This window comes from Oryx dammah, unplaced genomic scaffold, assembly GCF_014754425.2.
Source record: "Oryx dammah isolate SB20612 unplaced genomic scaffold, SCBI_Odam_1.1 HiC_scaffold_27, whole genome shotgun sequence".
NCBI classification, from domain to species: Eukaryota; Metazoa; Chordata; class Mammalia; order Artiodactyla; family Bovidae; genus Oryx; species Oryx dammah.
Window position 1 is genome coordinate 14,793,549 of NW_024070211.1, and position 14,825 is coordinate 14,808,373.

At 41.4% G+C, this 14,825-nt stretch overlaps 2 protein-coding genes across 6 annotated transcripts in view; one reads left to right on the top strand and one right to left on the bottom strand.

Moving 5' to 3' along the window:
* Window positions 1-12,085, bottom strand: ZBTB8OS (zinc finger and BTB domain containing 8 opposite strand). Of its 4 annotated transcripts, none has more exons than XR_005718929.1 (8): window positions 11,247-12,085; window positions 5,692-5,716; window positions 5,295-5,416; window positions 5,000-5,082; window positions 3,704-3,756; window positions 2,225-2,261; window positions 550-795; window positions 1-452 (listed from the first exon to the last, which is right to left on the bottom strand). XR_005718929.1 is itself a non-coding variant. In XM_040228051.1 (7 exons), exons 3-7 carry the CDS (start codon window positions 5,365-5,367, stop codon window positions 709-711), a joined length of 333 nt encoding a protein of 110 aa, XP_040083985.1. In that variant the 5' UTR covers window positions 5,368-5,416; window positions 5,692-5,716; window positions 11,243-11,372; the 3' UTR covers window positions 1-708. The 4 variants fall into 4 exon arrangements, 2 of the variants coding, with proteins under 2 accessions (XP_040083985.1, XP_040083984.1); XR_005718928.1 differs by having other exon boundaries at window positions 1-455; XM_040228051.1 differs by having other exon boundaries at window positions 1-795; window positions 11,243-11,372.
* RBBP4 (RB binding protein 4, chromatin remodeling factor) overlaps window positions 11,850-14,825 on the top strand; it is a 17,011-nt gene continuing 14,035 nt past the window's right edge. Inside the window, exons 1-2 of one of the 2 annotated variants that reach the window (XM_040228048.1) lie at window positions 11,850-12,161; window positions 12,720-12,867. In XM_040228048.1, coding sequence (XP_040083982.1) covers window positions 12,146-12,161; window positions 12,720-12,867 — 164 coding nt within the window. In that variant the 5' untranslated portion in view covers window positions 11,850-12,145. The remainder of the gene's footprint in view (window positions 12,162-12,719; window positions 12,868-14,825) is intronic. The other variant, XM_040228049.1, reaches the window with a different exon arrangement.

The following is a 14,825-nucleotide window of genomic DNA, read 5'->3' on the forward strand; positions in this document are numbered from 1 at the left end:
AAATATACTGGCTTTAATATAAAATTGTATGTTAGAAAGAAGGGCCCATTGGTATATGCGTCAGGTTTTATCTTACGGGAAAAAGTGTCAGTATATCAGTGCTAAAAAAAAAAGTGAAAGTAAATCAGGACTGTTTCTAGAAAAGCCTTCCAGTTGTTCAAATATAATTATTTCATCTAAGAAAACCAACTGGAGTACAGGATTGGGCTCTGTCCCATAGCAATCCAAAACACAACCTCTTTTAATGTACATATAGAAAATATATGTGTTAACCACTTTGGAAAAAAAGCAAAATACTGGTTGTAGGATTTCTCAAATTACATTTTCTCCAAGGTGCATTCAGTAAGAGTACACGGGCTTCAGAGTCTCTCAGGCTGCTCTTACATCAATGATGGTTCTTGGGACCAGGCTGGAGGACTTGTGCATTCCGTTGGAAAGGTGTAAGGCACCTGCTGCTACAAAGGGGAATTAATGAAGGAGGAGCCATGCTTGCCACTTAGAGAATTATTTAAAATTTGATTATGTGGGTAACAAAGACCAAGATTGTACCTTGATTTTTCATTTCTGAAAGTCACACTTTAAGTCAAAATTTTCTGTTCTGCAAAACTCCATATATAAATTCTCCATGTAGAGTTTGTATCATGGTATCTTGTCAAAAGAAGAGAAAAAAACAGTTCTTCATAGGAATCTCTCTTTTTTTTTGTTATCTTAAATGTCAATGATCACAAAAACTTCTGGCTTCTCTTCATTATAGACCTGCATTGCTGAGTACGTTATTGCTTTGACTTCAGTTCCCTAAAGTTGGGGTTAAAAAAAAAAGACATTGAAATCAGAACCATTAACTCTAGTAACAATTGGCAGAAAGTCAAACTTTTAATGTTATTCTAAAAAACTCATATGAAACAATCAGTTATCAAATGAGTATAGTATTATCCACTGAACCAGTAAAAATGAGAGACAAATGTGCACAAGAAAAAGCACTGATCTAGACTTAAGAGATGGAGCATATACTATAGTCCTGGCTTGTTTGCACCTGGACCAGAAGCTGTCTGACCCCTCTGGGCACCAGCCTTTACATTTACCAAATGGGCTGACTCCAAGAACACAAAGCTTTTTTATTGTTTGGGTCAGGGCTCCTTCTTAAGGCTTCCTCTTCTGTACTGTCTAGCCTGGGCCCTGGGAACTCAGCCTATTCCCTTCTCTGAATAGCAGCCATCCTACAGACAAATGCCTACTGTTATCCAATATCTCTATTTAGATATCCAATAGGCATCTCAAACATAATACATTCAAAAGAAAATACTACTGTAATTTATATTATAAAAATAACTTGTTATCAATCCACATGCTCCACCTCTACTGGTTTCTGTTCTTCTTAAGTTTCTCTGCCCCGAGGCTCTCTCACGAAGCTTCATTTTATTACACTGAAGAAATGCTACTGCAGCTGCTGGAAGCTACTACATGATTTCTCAGTCAACTCCAATAAATTTAAGTCTTCTTGGCCTAAATACAGGGGTCAGCAAACTACAAATTAAAGGTCAAATTGGCCTCCCACCTATTTTTATACAGCTCCACACATAAATGTAAGCCCCAATTGTAAGAATAGCTTTTTTATATTTCTAAATGGTAGTCGGGGGAGGGGAGTGAAAAAAGAAACACTTTACTGGAACACATTCACATTAATTCATTTAGGTGTTGTCCATGGCTGTTTAGTGCTATATATGAGTAGAATAGTTGCTCTTCTATCGTTATCAGTCCACAAAGCACAAAACATTAGGAAAAAACAGCCTACCCCTATTCAAACAGATCTGACTAGTACACAGTGAAGCCAAATACACTGGCAAATACTGAATCTGGAGAAGCACAAAAGAGAACACCTTTTCTTAGGCTTTCTAGTATCCAAAACATTACATGTTTAGAGAACATCCAATCCAACATCTTCATTACAGGGAAAGATATGAAAGCTCAAAAAGGGAAAGGGACTCTTCAGCCCCAAATCACTCTGTAACAAACCTGACCCTATAGCCTAAGGCAGACTCCTAATCTTCCAAATCAGAAATTCCAGGGTTTTAACATAACATGTCCAGACAGGTCATATTAGTCTGGGAAAAATTTAGGAGTTTATGCCAACTTATGAGAACTAGTAAGTTAACTGTGACATATACTGACTTTTTTATGGTAAGGTCAAATAAAATATTTTTAATGGCTGGATTTTAAAACATACCTGAGGGTGCTTGGACAATGAGAACTCTTCTCCCCACCTTGAGAAGAAAGAGTAAAACATGATTAAGATTTCCAGGATTTAACATTTATTCTCTTTCTACCTTTAAGATAAGCCTTATAAATGTGGTTAAGATACAGACTTCCCAGGTGGCTCAGTGTTAAAGAAACCGGCTGCCAATGCAGGTGATACAGGAGATGTGGGTTCAATCCCTAGGTCAGGAAGATCCCTGGAGGACAAAATGGCAACCCATCCCAGTAATTTTACAAGGAAAATTCCATGGATAGAGGAGCCTGGCAGGCTGCAGACCATGGGATCACAAAGAATCAGACACAACTGAGCACACACACATAAGATACTAGAAAGCCTAAAGGGATGAACGGAGAAAGGAGCTATAAATTTCAGTTTGATGGTCAGCAGATATAGCTGCTGAACTTGTACGATATCCTTTTCAACAAGGTTGATAATGTCACAGTACAGTGTACATAGGTAGATTCTCAATAACGTTGTTTAATGAATACTGGTTCATAATAGAGGAGCATGTTCAAAATTTTCACTGTACTCAGGGCTATAGAACTGATTAAATAATATCTTCCATTGGAGAAAGCAGGTCTGAGCACCATAAAGGCAAAATACAAGATTCCATAATACGATCTGAACTTAAGTTTGTATTTTATGACTTCAAAAAATGGCCATGGTAGGTACCTGGTAGGCCCTAGAAGGGTACTCAGTCTCCTAGAATTTGAGATGAGTATCCTCTCTCCCTTCAACACTAAAGTAGCTGAAATTCACAGTAGTAAAAAAGTAGCAGTACCAGAAAGAGCATAGTTTTAAAACTCTGTTCAACTATTTATTAGTTAATTACCCATGGACAACTCTGTTTACTTATTCATTAAAAAAAAGGAGTAGGAGATAATAAAAGATCTCACTTTACAAAAGAAATGTAAAAAATTCAACATAAAATGGAAAAGATAAGTTTTATATAAAAGTAACCTAAAAGATCATTAGATGACTGAAGAAACTTGGAAAACACTAAATCCAATCAAAGTGCCCTAATCAAGCATTTGCAAACTCAGGAAGGAAAAGTATAACTTGTTAATAGAAGGAACTGGTTTGAATGGAGTCTAGGTGTGAGGATCTATAAGAAAGGCTACATCAGCATTTCTCATCACCAAGTGAGGTTGTATGCAAATATCTGCGCCATCCATCAGTGATATATATTTTTTGTGTTAAAAATCAACAAATTGGGAATTCTGTTTACCAATCCAAATCACCTGTGTCCTGACAAGTTTCTGGTCCTCCAAAGCTGAGGTGAACCCTTGCTCCTAGGTGGCTCACTGAGCTTAACCTGCAAAGCCCTACAGGGATGCAACTGGTCTCCTGATTTAATGTTTCTATTTGTCTTCCTGCTCACTGAGTACACTGAAGACTGTAACTTAACATTTTACATGACCTGTAACTTAAAAGGTTTTCAAAACTTACCCAATTGACCGTATTTTGAAATTTCTTTGGTCGATATTAAGTACTTTGACTTCCTAAAGAAGAAAAAAGTTTTCTTTTAATTTTAATAGAAGTTTATAATAGACCAGCTATTAAAACATGTCAAGGTTATCACTTTTCCAAGATAATAACATACAACTTCTCTGAAGCAAAGAAAATTAAAATGTTAACAACAATCTATGTATTTTAAGAAAATAAGGCTTTTTCTTACCCATTCAAGGGAGATATTCTTGAAAATGTACAATTTAAAGTATAAGTCATGAAAATTTTTCTGTAAGATACATAGTGGAGGATGACCTAGGATTTCAATCATTCTGGGGTTTTTTCAGCTTTATGTATTTAGAGGTGATAAAACTTTCCGCCTATTTTTATATAATATTATAGGCTCTTGAACTCTGTAGGACAAATGACCCAATTAGAAGAATACATGTAGTTGAGCTGATAAGGGAGTAAATGGAGGAATTATGGAGCAAGGAAGGCCAGGTGTGTTAGAAACAATAAGATTGCAGAGGTGTTCCCTTCTGGAGGCTAATGGCAAAAAGTAACCTCCATTTGGCTTTTCCCTTTTCACATTAAGGAAACCAAAAGCACCATTTTTTTTTTTTTCTGGCTGTACTGCACAGCTTGCAGGATCTCAGTTCCCCAGCTAGGGGGCCATCAGTAGTGAGAGTCCTAACCAGTGGACCGCCAGGGAATTCCCTAAAAGCACCAATGGCTCAGGGGTAAAGAATAGCCTGCAATGCAGGAGACAGGTTTGATCCCTGGGTCAGGAAGATCCCCTGAAAAAGGAAATGGCAACCCACTCCAGTATTCTTGCCTGGGAAATCCCATGGACAGAAGAGCCTGGTAGGCTACTTTTTCGAGAAAAAAGTCGGATACCACTGAACAATTAAACAACAGTAACAACACAGCAGACCTGCTAAATATCAAATGGGACAAAAGGAACTTATGGACGAACATTTAAAAAGCTCAAACTTGAGAGACATAAAACATGCCGACAGAGGAGAGAGTATGTGCATTCTTCTGACTCAAGATACAGTGAGTGGCAAGTGTATGAAATCTAAATACAAGATGAACACACGTAGGCAAACTCTGGTTAACCAAGAAGAGCCTATGGTCACCATAATTTCTGCAAGTCATCATCTTACATATCTGAATGGTTTCATTTTACATCATATATTCTGTTTTAAATAGAATTTTCTGTTTTAAATCACTAGTTTTATTCTAAAATATGGACTCAAAATCCATTTGTTCAGTAAAAAAGAAAAACTTGCTTACCCGGGGTATGAAGAATTCATCAGCACTGAATTTATAAAGCCACTCATCCAGAAAGTGAAACAGAAGAGACTGTAAGTCATCGCCTACACAGGGTCAGAAAGAACCATAAAGAACAGTGTTTAATAATTCTCATCTTGAAAACTTGTTTGAATTTTACAGTGCAATAAATTTCTTAGGCTCCTTGAAAGAACAAGCTCATAATCAACTTTGTTGTACCTCCTGTAAGTGTATACTGAAATTATATAGCATCTGAACACTTGTATAACAATTTCTTCCTTGTGAACAAATTGATTACCTTGGGTTTCTACTTCTATTGTTTGCAGGGGCTCCACAGTCCCAGTATCTGTCATGTAACCAAACATGGCCATTGCACATTGTTCAAAAGCTTCCTCCAGAGTGTCTCCCCAAGCATGTAACCTAAAGAAAGGCATTCGTGCCTTGTGTAATATGATTCACTGCAAGACAGAAAACTCGACAGCAAAGTCAAAGTAAAATCAACACTGTAAATGCAAAAGCAAAGGCCTCAATCAATTTAATGACACTGAAACCAGGTGCTTTTGAACCATCATTTTCATGTTCTAAAGAAACCAAAACAGAGGAGAAAAATTAAAACTAGGGACTGCAAGATTAAAAGATCAGTCTTCCTGTGTTAAGCACATGATTTCAAAGGCATAAACTTCAGCTCTACTCACTGGACATCGGCTGTGTGATCCAAATCTGAGGGAGAGAGGAAAAAACAATAATAAGTAACTAGACTTGACTTGCAAATCACAAGAAAATGACTCTAGATTATTATTAAGAACATAATTCTTGAAGAACAAGAAAATGTAGGTTGACCATCCACCTTTCACTAACCATTTACACAAAAGTTGTCATTGTTAAGGTTTATTTTTAAAAACTTCTAAGCATTTACAGTTACTATTATATTAATATTAAATGAATGAACTAATATTAAGTAACAGAATAGTTATATAACATTAGCATATTGATGATAAAGGGTTATTTCTTTTAAAGCCAAGATTTATATTTAAATGAATGATGAAAATTCCCTGGCAGTCCAATAGTTATTAGGCCTCCCCACACAGGTTCAATCTCTGGTTGAGGAACTAAGATCCCACATGCCCTGCAGCGAGGCCAAAAAAACTAAAAACTAAATAAATAAATAAAGGAATGATAGTTTCTGGAAGGCAGCAAGGCCATGGTCTTCTAGGTGATCTCAAAAGTGTGCACTACAGCATGTCTATATGTTTGTGTGTGTGTGCCCAGTCATGTCAGACTCTGCAATCCCATGGACTGTAGCCCACCAGGCTCCTCTGTCCATGGAACTTTCCAGGCAAGAATACTGGAGTGGGTTGCCATTTCCTACTTCACTAATACATCATCGTTTTTCAATAAACAAATGCCTTTCCTGCTATTAGTTACATTCCCCAACAAAACAAATCAATATCTTTCCTAATATCTACTTGTGTGTGTGTTAGTCCTCAGTCATGTCTGACTCTTTCAGTTCAGTTCAGTCGCTCAGTCGTGTCCAGTTCTTTGCGACCCCATGAACCACAGCAGGCCAGGCCTCCCTGTCTATCACCAGCTCCCGGAGTTTACTCGAACCCATGTCCATTGAGTCGGTGATACCATCCAACCATCTCATCCTCTGTTGTCCCCTTCTCCTCCTGCCCTCAATCTTTCTCTGATTTACTCAAAATACTACTGAGGCCTCAGTACATATTAGACACTAATGGGCTCAATGACCAGCAGAGATGACAAACAAATTAAAGGAAAGCAACACATTTTAATGCTAGAGAAATGAAAGCATGTGGCCACAAAAGGACATGGCAGAATGTTCACAGCAACTTTATTCCTCCAAATTAAAAACCCAATGTCTGTGAAGAGAATGAATAAATAAACTGAGGATTACTATGCCACACTGCTCAGCAATAAAACAGAATGAACTAGTGATGTTGCATTAACAAGAGTCTCAAAAACATCAAGTGAAAACTGCAGAACTCTCACACACCTATCTCCATCCAAACCCCCCACACTAAGAGACCTGACCAACTTTAGCGTGGCTTCTAGCAGCTTAAGCCTGTGTACCTAGGATCATCATGGTCCCACCGTTATAATGCCTGCCTGAGAAAGCTATACACTCTAGGAGAATTTATCGTTTGTTCCGAGACAACCCCTGACAATAGGTCCTTGACCTCCCTTTCTCAGAGCATTCACTAAAAGGGGCTTACGACTGTGAATACTTATCTCTTACAACTCAGAAGTATCTTTCCCATTCCTCTGAAATGTAAACATCAGGAAGAACTCCCAGGCTCCGTGGGAGAGAATTCTAACTTGGGAACTGCCAGCTAGCAAACACTGCTGCTCCAATGACATTTACACTGACCAAGCTTTTGTAACTTTTCATTTCTAGTCTCTACTGAAACCCCTGCTCTCCCCCATCTCTCATTCTTCTTTTAAAACGTCCAATCTCCTCTGCACAAATCCAAAGGGATCTCAGCTCTTTCCCCTGCTGTCCGTAATTACTGAATAAAGTCCACTCACCACTTTAATGTCTAACATTTATCAGTGATACTCAGTGAAGACGCCAGATATAAAAGAATGAGTACTATGTGATTCCATTTATACAAAACTCTAAAACAAACAAAAGTAAACTATAGTGAATGAAATCACAGGGTGTGAGGAAAGAGGCACACTCATACAATACTAGTGAGTGTATAAATTGGTGACACTTCAACAGACAGTGAGTTTGCAATAATTACTGAAGTTTAAAACGCAGGTATCAAAAAGAGTATATATAACTGAATCACTTGACTGTACAGCAGAAATTAACCAACACTGTAAATCACCTAGGGGCTTCCCACCTGGTACACTGGTAAAGAATCCATCTGCCAGTGCAGGAGACCCAAGAGATGTGGGTTTGATCCCTGGGTCAGAAGGTCCCCTGGAGGAGGAAATGGTAACCCACTCCAGTATTCTTGCCTGGAGAATCCCATGGACAGAGGAGCCTAGAGGGCTCCATTCCATGGTGTTGCAGAGTTGGACATAATTCAGCAACTGAGCAAAGCACACACAGTACATCAACTATACTCCAATTTTTAAAAATACTGATAAAATGCAGATACCCTTTACCAAAGTAATGTAACTTTTGGAAATTTATTCTACAGATACACTTGCACATGTGCCAAACAATGGATGTACGGGTATTCACTGCTGCATTATTTCTAATAGCAAACGAGTACAAATATAAATGTCCACCAACTAGAAATTGAGTAAATTAAAGTACATTTTTGCATGTATACATATGAAAATGTTATGACTGGCTGACCTAGAAAGCAAGACTAAGGGGTCCGGAATTAGAGCTGACTTTTCACTGTATAACCTGTCATACTTTTTGAATTCTGAATCAAAAGAGAAAAATGATGGAATACCAGCCCACCTTACCTGCCTCCTGAGAAATCTGTATGGAGGTCAAGAAGCAATGGTTAGAATCAGACATGGAACAACAGACTGGTTCAAAATTGGGAGAAGAGTACTTCAAGGCTATACATTGTCACCCTGCTTATTTAACTTATATGCAGAGTACATCATGAGAAATGCCAGGCTGGAGGAAGCACAAGCTGGAATCAAGATTGCCGGGAGAAATATCAATAACCTCAGACACCACCCTATGGCAGAAAGAGAAGAGGAACTAAAGAAGCCTCTTGATGAAAGTGAAAGAGTGAAAAAGTTGGCTTAAAACTCAACATTCAAAAAACAAAGATCACAGCACCCTATCCCATCTCTTCAGGGCAACTAGATGGGGAAACAATGACAGACTTTATTTTCTTGGGCTCCAAAATTACTGCAGATGGTGACTGCAGCCATGAAATTAAAAGACATTTGCTCCTTGGAAGAAAAGCTATGACAAACCTAGACAGCTTATTAAAAAGCAGAGACATTACTTTGCCAACAAAGGTCCGTCTAGTCAAGGCTATGGTTTTTCCAGTGGTCATATATGGATGTGAGAGTTAACTATAAAGAAAGCTGAGCATTGAATTGATGCTTTGAACTGTGGTGTTGGAGAAGACTCTTGAGAGTCCCTTGGACTGCAAGGAGATCCAACCAGTCAATCCTAAAGGAAATCAGTCCTGAATGTTCATTGGAAGGGCTGATGCTGATACTCCAATACTTTGACTACCTGATGTGAAGAACTGACTCATTTGAAAAGACCCTGATCCTAGGAAAGATTGAAGGCAGGAGGAGAAGGGGACTACAGAGGATGAGATGGTTGGATGGCATTACCAACTTGATTGACATGAGTTTGAGCAAGTTCTGGGAGTTGGTGATGGATAGGGAAGCCTGGTGTGCTGCAGTCCATGAGGTTGCAGAGTTGGAAATGAGTGAGTGACTGAATTGATTGAAAAGAAAAATGAGCCAGGGAGACACGCAGGGTCTAGAAAGTACAGAGCCTAGTATGCTATGATAAGTAGTTGTACTCTATACAGAGGACTTTCCCAGGTGGCTCAGTGATAAGAGAATCTGCCTGCCAAGCAGGAGACGGTTTTCCAAGACCCAGGCTGGGAAGATCCCCTGGAGAAGGAAATGTCAAGCCACTCCAGTATTTTTCCTTGGGAAACCCATGGACAAAGGTGGGCTATAGTCCATGGGGTCACAAAAAGTTGGACAGGACTTAGCAACTAAATACCAGCATACAGAGAACAATGTGAAATTAATTAAAGAACTTTAGAGGGGAAATAAGAGCCAAATTTGTGCTCCCCAAACCACATCCACCTTTAGGGCTAACAATTTAACATTTATATAGACTAACTTTAGAATCTGCACTATATTTTCACATTTATTATTATCTCATTTTGCCCTCACAGGAAGGAACAGAAGGCAAAAAGAGGTTATGTGATTTGCCTAAAGTCACTAAGCTACAAATGGCAAACCGGGTCCTTTTACTAACACAGGATACAAGTAAGAAGACACTTGTAAGAAAAAGTAGTAGTCCTCTACTTATAACTTTCTTTTCCTCCACCCTAGCCCCATTCTAACTACAGGACTGTTGAAGATAGATGGGGATGGGGGTGGTTACACATGAAAACATGGCTCTCTTCACAATGAATACACCAGTAAAACTCCCTCAAAGTTCTGTGTAGACAAAGCTATAGTTTTTCCAGCAGTCTTGTATGGATGTGGGGCTTCCCTGCTGGTTCAGACGGTAAAGAACCCGCCTGCAATGTGGGAGACCTGGGTTCAATCTGGGATGGGAAGATCCCCTGGAGGAGGGCATGGCAACCCACTCCAGAGTTCTTGCCTGGAGAATCCCCATGGACAGAGGAGCGCGGTGGGCCACAGTCCATGGGGTTGCAAAGGGTCGACAGGACTGAGCGACTATGCACACACACGGACGGATGTGAGCGCTGGACCATAAAGGCTGAGCGCGGGAGAAGTGATGTTTTTGAACTGTGGTGCTGGAACAGGTCTTGGGAGTCCCTTGGCCTGCAAGGAGATCAAACCAGTCAATTCTAAACGACATTAACCCTGAATATTCATTGGAAGGACTATAATTGGAAGCTGAAGTTCCAATACTTTGGCCACTTGGTGCAAACAGCCAACTCACTGAAAAACACCCTGATGCTTCCTGCTGGCTCAGCTGGTAAAGAATCCGCCTGCATTAAGGGCGACCTGGGTTCCATCCTTGGGTTCTGAAGATTTCCTGGAGAAGTGAAAAGCTACCCACTCCAGTATTCTGGCCAGGAGAACTTCATGGACTATATAATCCATGGGGTTACAACAGTCCGACACGACTGAGCGACTTTCACTGATGATGGGAAAATTGAAGGCAAAAGGAAATCGGGGCAGGGGGTCAAAAGATTATATTGTTCCATAGCATCACCGACTGAATGGACATAAATATGAACAAATTCCAGGAGATGGGGGGGGCGGGAAGGGGGCTGGCGAACAGCAGTCCCTGAGGTAGCAGAATCTGACAGGACTTAGCAACTAAACAACAAAAATTCCCATAAGATAAATGTGACTAGGCATATACAAGGAGAGTTCAAGATATTGTATATGTGGGAGCCCAGGTTTCCCGACTCTCAGACCAGGTGTCTTTATTCTTCAGCGTTTCAGCTTTCCCGGGATTAGTTCAGAAGAGCATTCACACAGGGTGAAAAAGGGAATGCCTGAACCACCCTATGGCGCAAAGGGGAAGAGGAAGCCAGAGCCCTCCCGCAAGGAGAGAAGTGAGCCACCTACTCACACTCGTACTTCCGACTGACTGGAGGATACTTGGCCTTGATCGCCTTCTGCTCCTCAGTCAAATTGTAATCTCTTACATCTTCCCCTTCCTGCGCCATGATTGCGGGTTTGGACCCAAACTCAACTTCCGCCCTTCATCAGCCGAACTTCAGTCCAGACTTTCAACATCCGCCCAAGACTCCGCCCCTAGACAGACACCCTTAAAGGGCGAGGACGCCATCCTCGAGGACTTAATCCCCTAAACCTTAATCCTTAAGACTTCCGTTCTAGGTCTCGCCGCTTGGAGTTGTTTAAAAGTCCAAGGACCCATTTTCTGGACGTGCTTCATCAATAGTCCTAAGAAGTAAGGGAACAAATATATTGGAGGATCTAGGAATAGGACAACACTTGAATTAGACACCTCGAGGTGTAATAAAGGCCTTTCTTGCCAGTTGACCTCTAGAGTGGCCAACTAGATCCCCAAACATCCTAGATTTCTCATTCAAAGCCCTACTTTCAAGAGGTCGCTAGCTGAACACTCTTCAAGAAAATGGCTGCCCCCCAGGAGCGTGCTGCCTAAGCCTCTCACGTGACCTCGGGCGGCTCACTCTCACCAACCCGCGCGCGCGCAAGCGAAGGAAGTCGGCTCGGGGCCGTGTGGGGGCAGGGGCGGAGCGCGCGCCTCGGCCCCGAAGCAAGAGACTCTAGGCATCTGGATAGGTTGCGAACGCGACTTCCCCGCCCACCTCGCCGCTCGGCGCACTCCGATTGGCCGGTGTTGGCGCGAAGGTGCGCGAGTCATCCCTCACGCAGGGGCGGCAGGAAACAATAGAGGCCGCGCGCGCAGAGCGAGCGCCCGCAGGCTCCCCGCCCCTCCCGCAACGCTCAACCCCGGGATCCCCGCCGGCTTGCCTACCCGCCATGGCCGACAAGGAAGGTGAGGGTTCCGGGGCGGCCCCAGGAGAGTGGGGGGTGCCGGGGTTGCGTAGCGGCCTCGAAACGGCCTAACAGTGAGGACAGGCCAGACTCAGCTGAGTGTCGTCCCCGCCATCGCAGGCGTGAGGAGAATCGCCCCGCGGGGCGGGTTAACGGCGCGCCAGCTCCTCCAGAGCAGAGGCCCCGGCGCAGCGGCTTGAGGCAGGCATTTGGGTCCCCGGCGGGTGTTTGGTCCTTCTCCACACGCCCTGTCGGTCTGCTCGCCTCTCTCCGGGTCCTCCCTGCAGTGCTTGCTACCCGCAGGGGCCGGTGCTCCGGTCTCCCCGCCGGTTCTGTGCTCCTCCCGACGCCGTCGCCCGAGCGGCTAACGGCATTTGGCAGTGGTGAGCCCAGCAGTTAAAGCCCCGCGAGGCCGGAGAGCGGCGTTGGTGGCTGTGCCTCGAGGAGATTTAGACAGATCTCCATTTCAGAATCGGGATTTAGGAGTGCCGGTGGCTTTGGAAGTGTTTACTCGGTTTCCATTTGTGGTCGCTAACTTAATTTGTTTTTTATTTTTTAGCAGCCTTTGATGACGCAGTAGAAGAACGTGTGATCAACGAAGAATACAAAATATGGAAAAAGAACACCCCTTTTCTTTACGATTTGGTGATGACCCATGCTCTGGAGTGGCCTAGCCTAACTGCCCAGTGGCTTCCAGATGTAACCAGGTGATAAGAATCTGTTGAATGTTATTTTGTTGTGTTCTCAGTGTAGATTTCTCACATTGATTATCCTTGTTTTCCTCTCTCCGGTCACCCGGAGCGGACACGTGATCAGAACCTATTGGGAACATTTTTTTTCTAGGCCAAAAAAGACAAAATGTGAAACTAGTTTGCAATTTACCTGATAAGAGAAAGCATGTTGATGTCTTCTTTTTCTGATAACTGAACTGAATAGGCGTATTATAACTGTAGTTGACCAAACAGTAATGTAAAATGTGTCAGCTTTCAAAAAGTGATTATGGTGAATGCAGTTGTTTAAAAAAAATTTTTTTTGAATCTCACAGTCATTTGTACTATCTGGTTAATACAAAGATGATTGTGACATAACCTACCACTCAGAACAACCTGTAAAAATTACATGTGTATTAAGTACATTTCTTCAAAATCCAGGACTTTGGAAGTCAGGGTATTTGTGAATTGTGGTTATTTGACTATGTTTCTGCTCAAAAAATAATTGACAATTTATGCAAATATTATTAATAACAATATGAGCCTGCTAACCTCCTGTTGACATTTAAAGGGGGGGAATCTGTTCTAAGGATATTGTCTTAATTTCTTTTTAATTGGAGGATAATTGCTTTACAGTATTATATTAATTTCTGCCATACATCAGATGAAGTAGCAATAAGTATACTTATGTCCCTTCCCTTTTGAACCTCCCTCCTTGTCCTAAGTATGTGAATTAAGAGTTCCCATATTCAGTTGATTATCAGAATTATGTGAGTTCAGGGTAAGAGGAGTCATTTCTGTTAGGAGTTGTCAGTAATTCAGACCACTTAGGAACTTGTGGCAGGATACTTAAAAATACTTAAAAATAGTTTGAGTAGTCAGGTGCTAAATTACATTGGACCAAAGGGTCCCAAATATTGGCCACCCCGTCCTTACTAAATCATTCTGGAAAAGCTGTCCATGTAATGTGATTAGCTAGGCTTGGAAAACAGTAAGACCGAATAACCCAAGGCTGAAATCTGTGCTTTGCTCTTAGTAGCTTTCTGCTTTACAGATGTAAGTGAATAAGCCTTTCTGCAGGATTAGACGTTGGTCCAAATACCCTTCCTTTATTTTGGTATTGTATAACAGTGTTATTTATTTTTTTAGGATGGGATTACTTACAACAACTCTCCCTAATAACTGTTTAATGTGTGTCTGTATGTTTTGGTGTTAATTTATATTCTGTTTCTTAGAATGATACGGTTGCAGTTTTGTAATATCCTTCACTACCGCACTTCCTTTAGTTGTTTAACTTTGTAAATACAAGTACCCCACCTTTATTTTGGCAGCCCTCTTATATTTCCCCTTCTTTTTCCACATAGGGTATCTGAAACTGTGCAGAGGAATTGCTGCTGGTTATCTCTAAACCCAGTTTCTGAGCTCTACTTGAATTTCCACTTGCCTGTTATTATTGGTGTCTTCTCTGGAGTATCTTATTAGCTTCCCCAACATGATGTATTCCAAACTAAGTGTATTTTTTCTATGGCGATACCAACCCAGCTTTCTTCTATTGTTTCTATTTCTCCTTATCATAGTTGACTTTGGTTTGACATTTCTTAGGCCTGTTCCCCCCGACTCCCCTCCCCCCAGCCCTTTCTTGATTTGACAGTCTGTTTATAAGCCCTGATGGATTCTTGTGTAGCATCTTTCCCATATAGACTGGGGTTCTCAGACTTTTAACAGGCATCATAATGAGCTGAAGGAATCGGAAAACTTGTTGTTGTTTACACTGGCCATGCCATGAAGCTTGCAGAATCTTAGTTCACCAGCCAGGAATTGAGAAAGCATTGAGTCCTAACCACTGGACTGCCAGGAAATTCCCTGTAGAACAGATTGTTAAGCACCACAAATCATCCCCCCTAAGTTTCTCATTGAGTATGTCTATAGTGGATTTGAGAATTTGCATGTAGGAG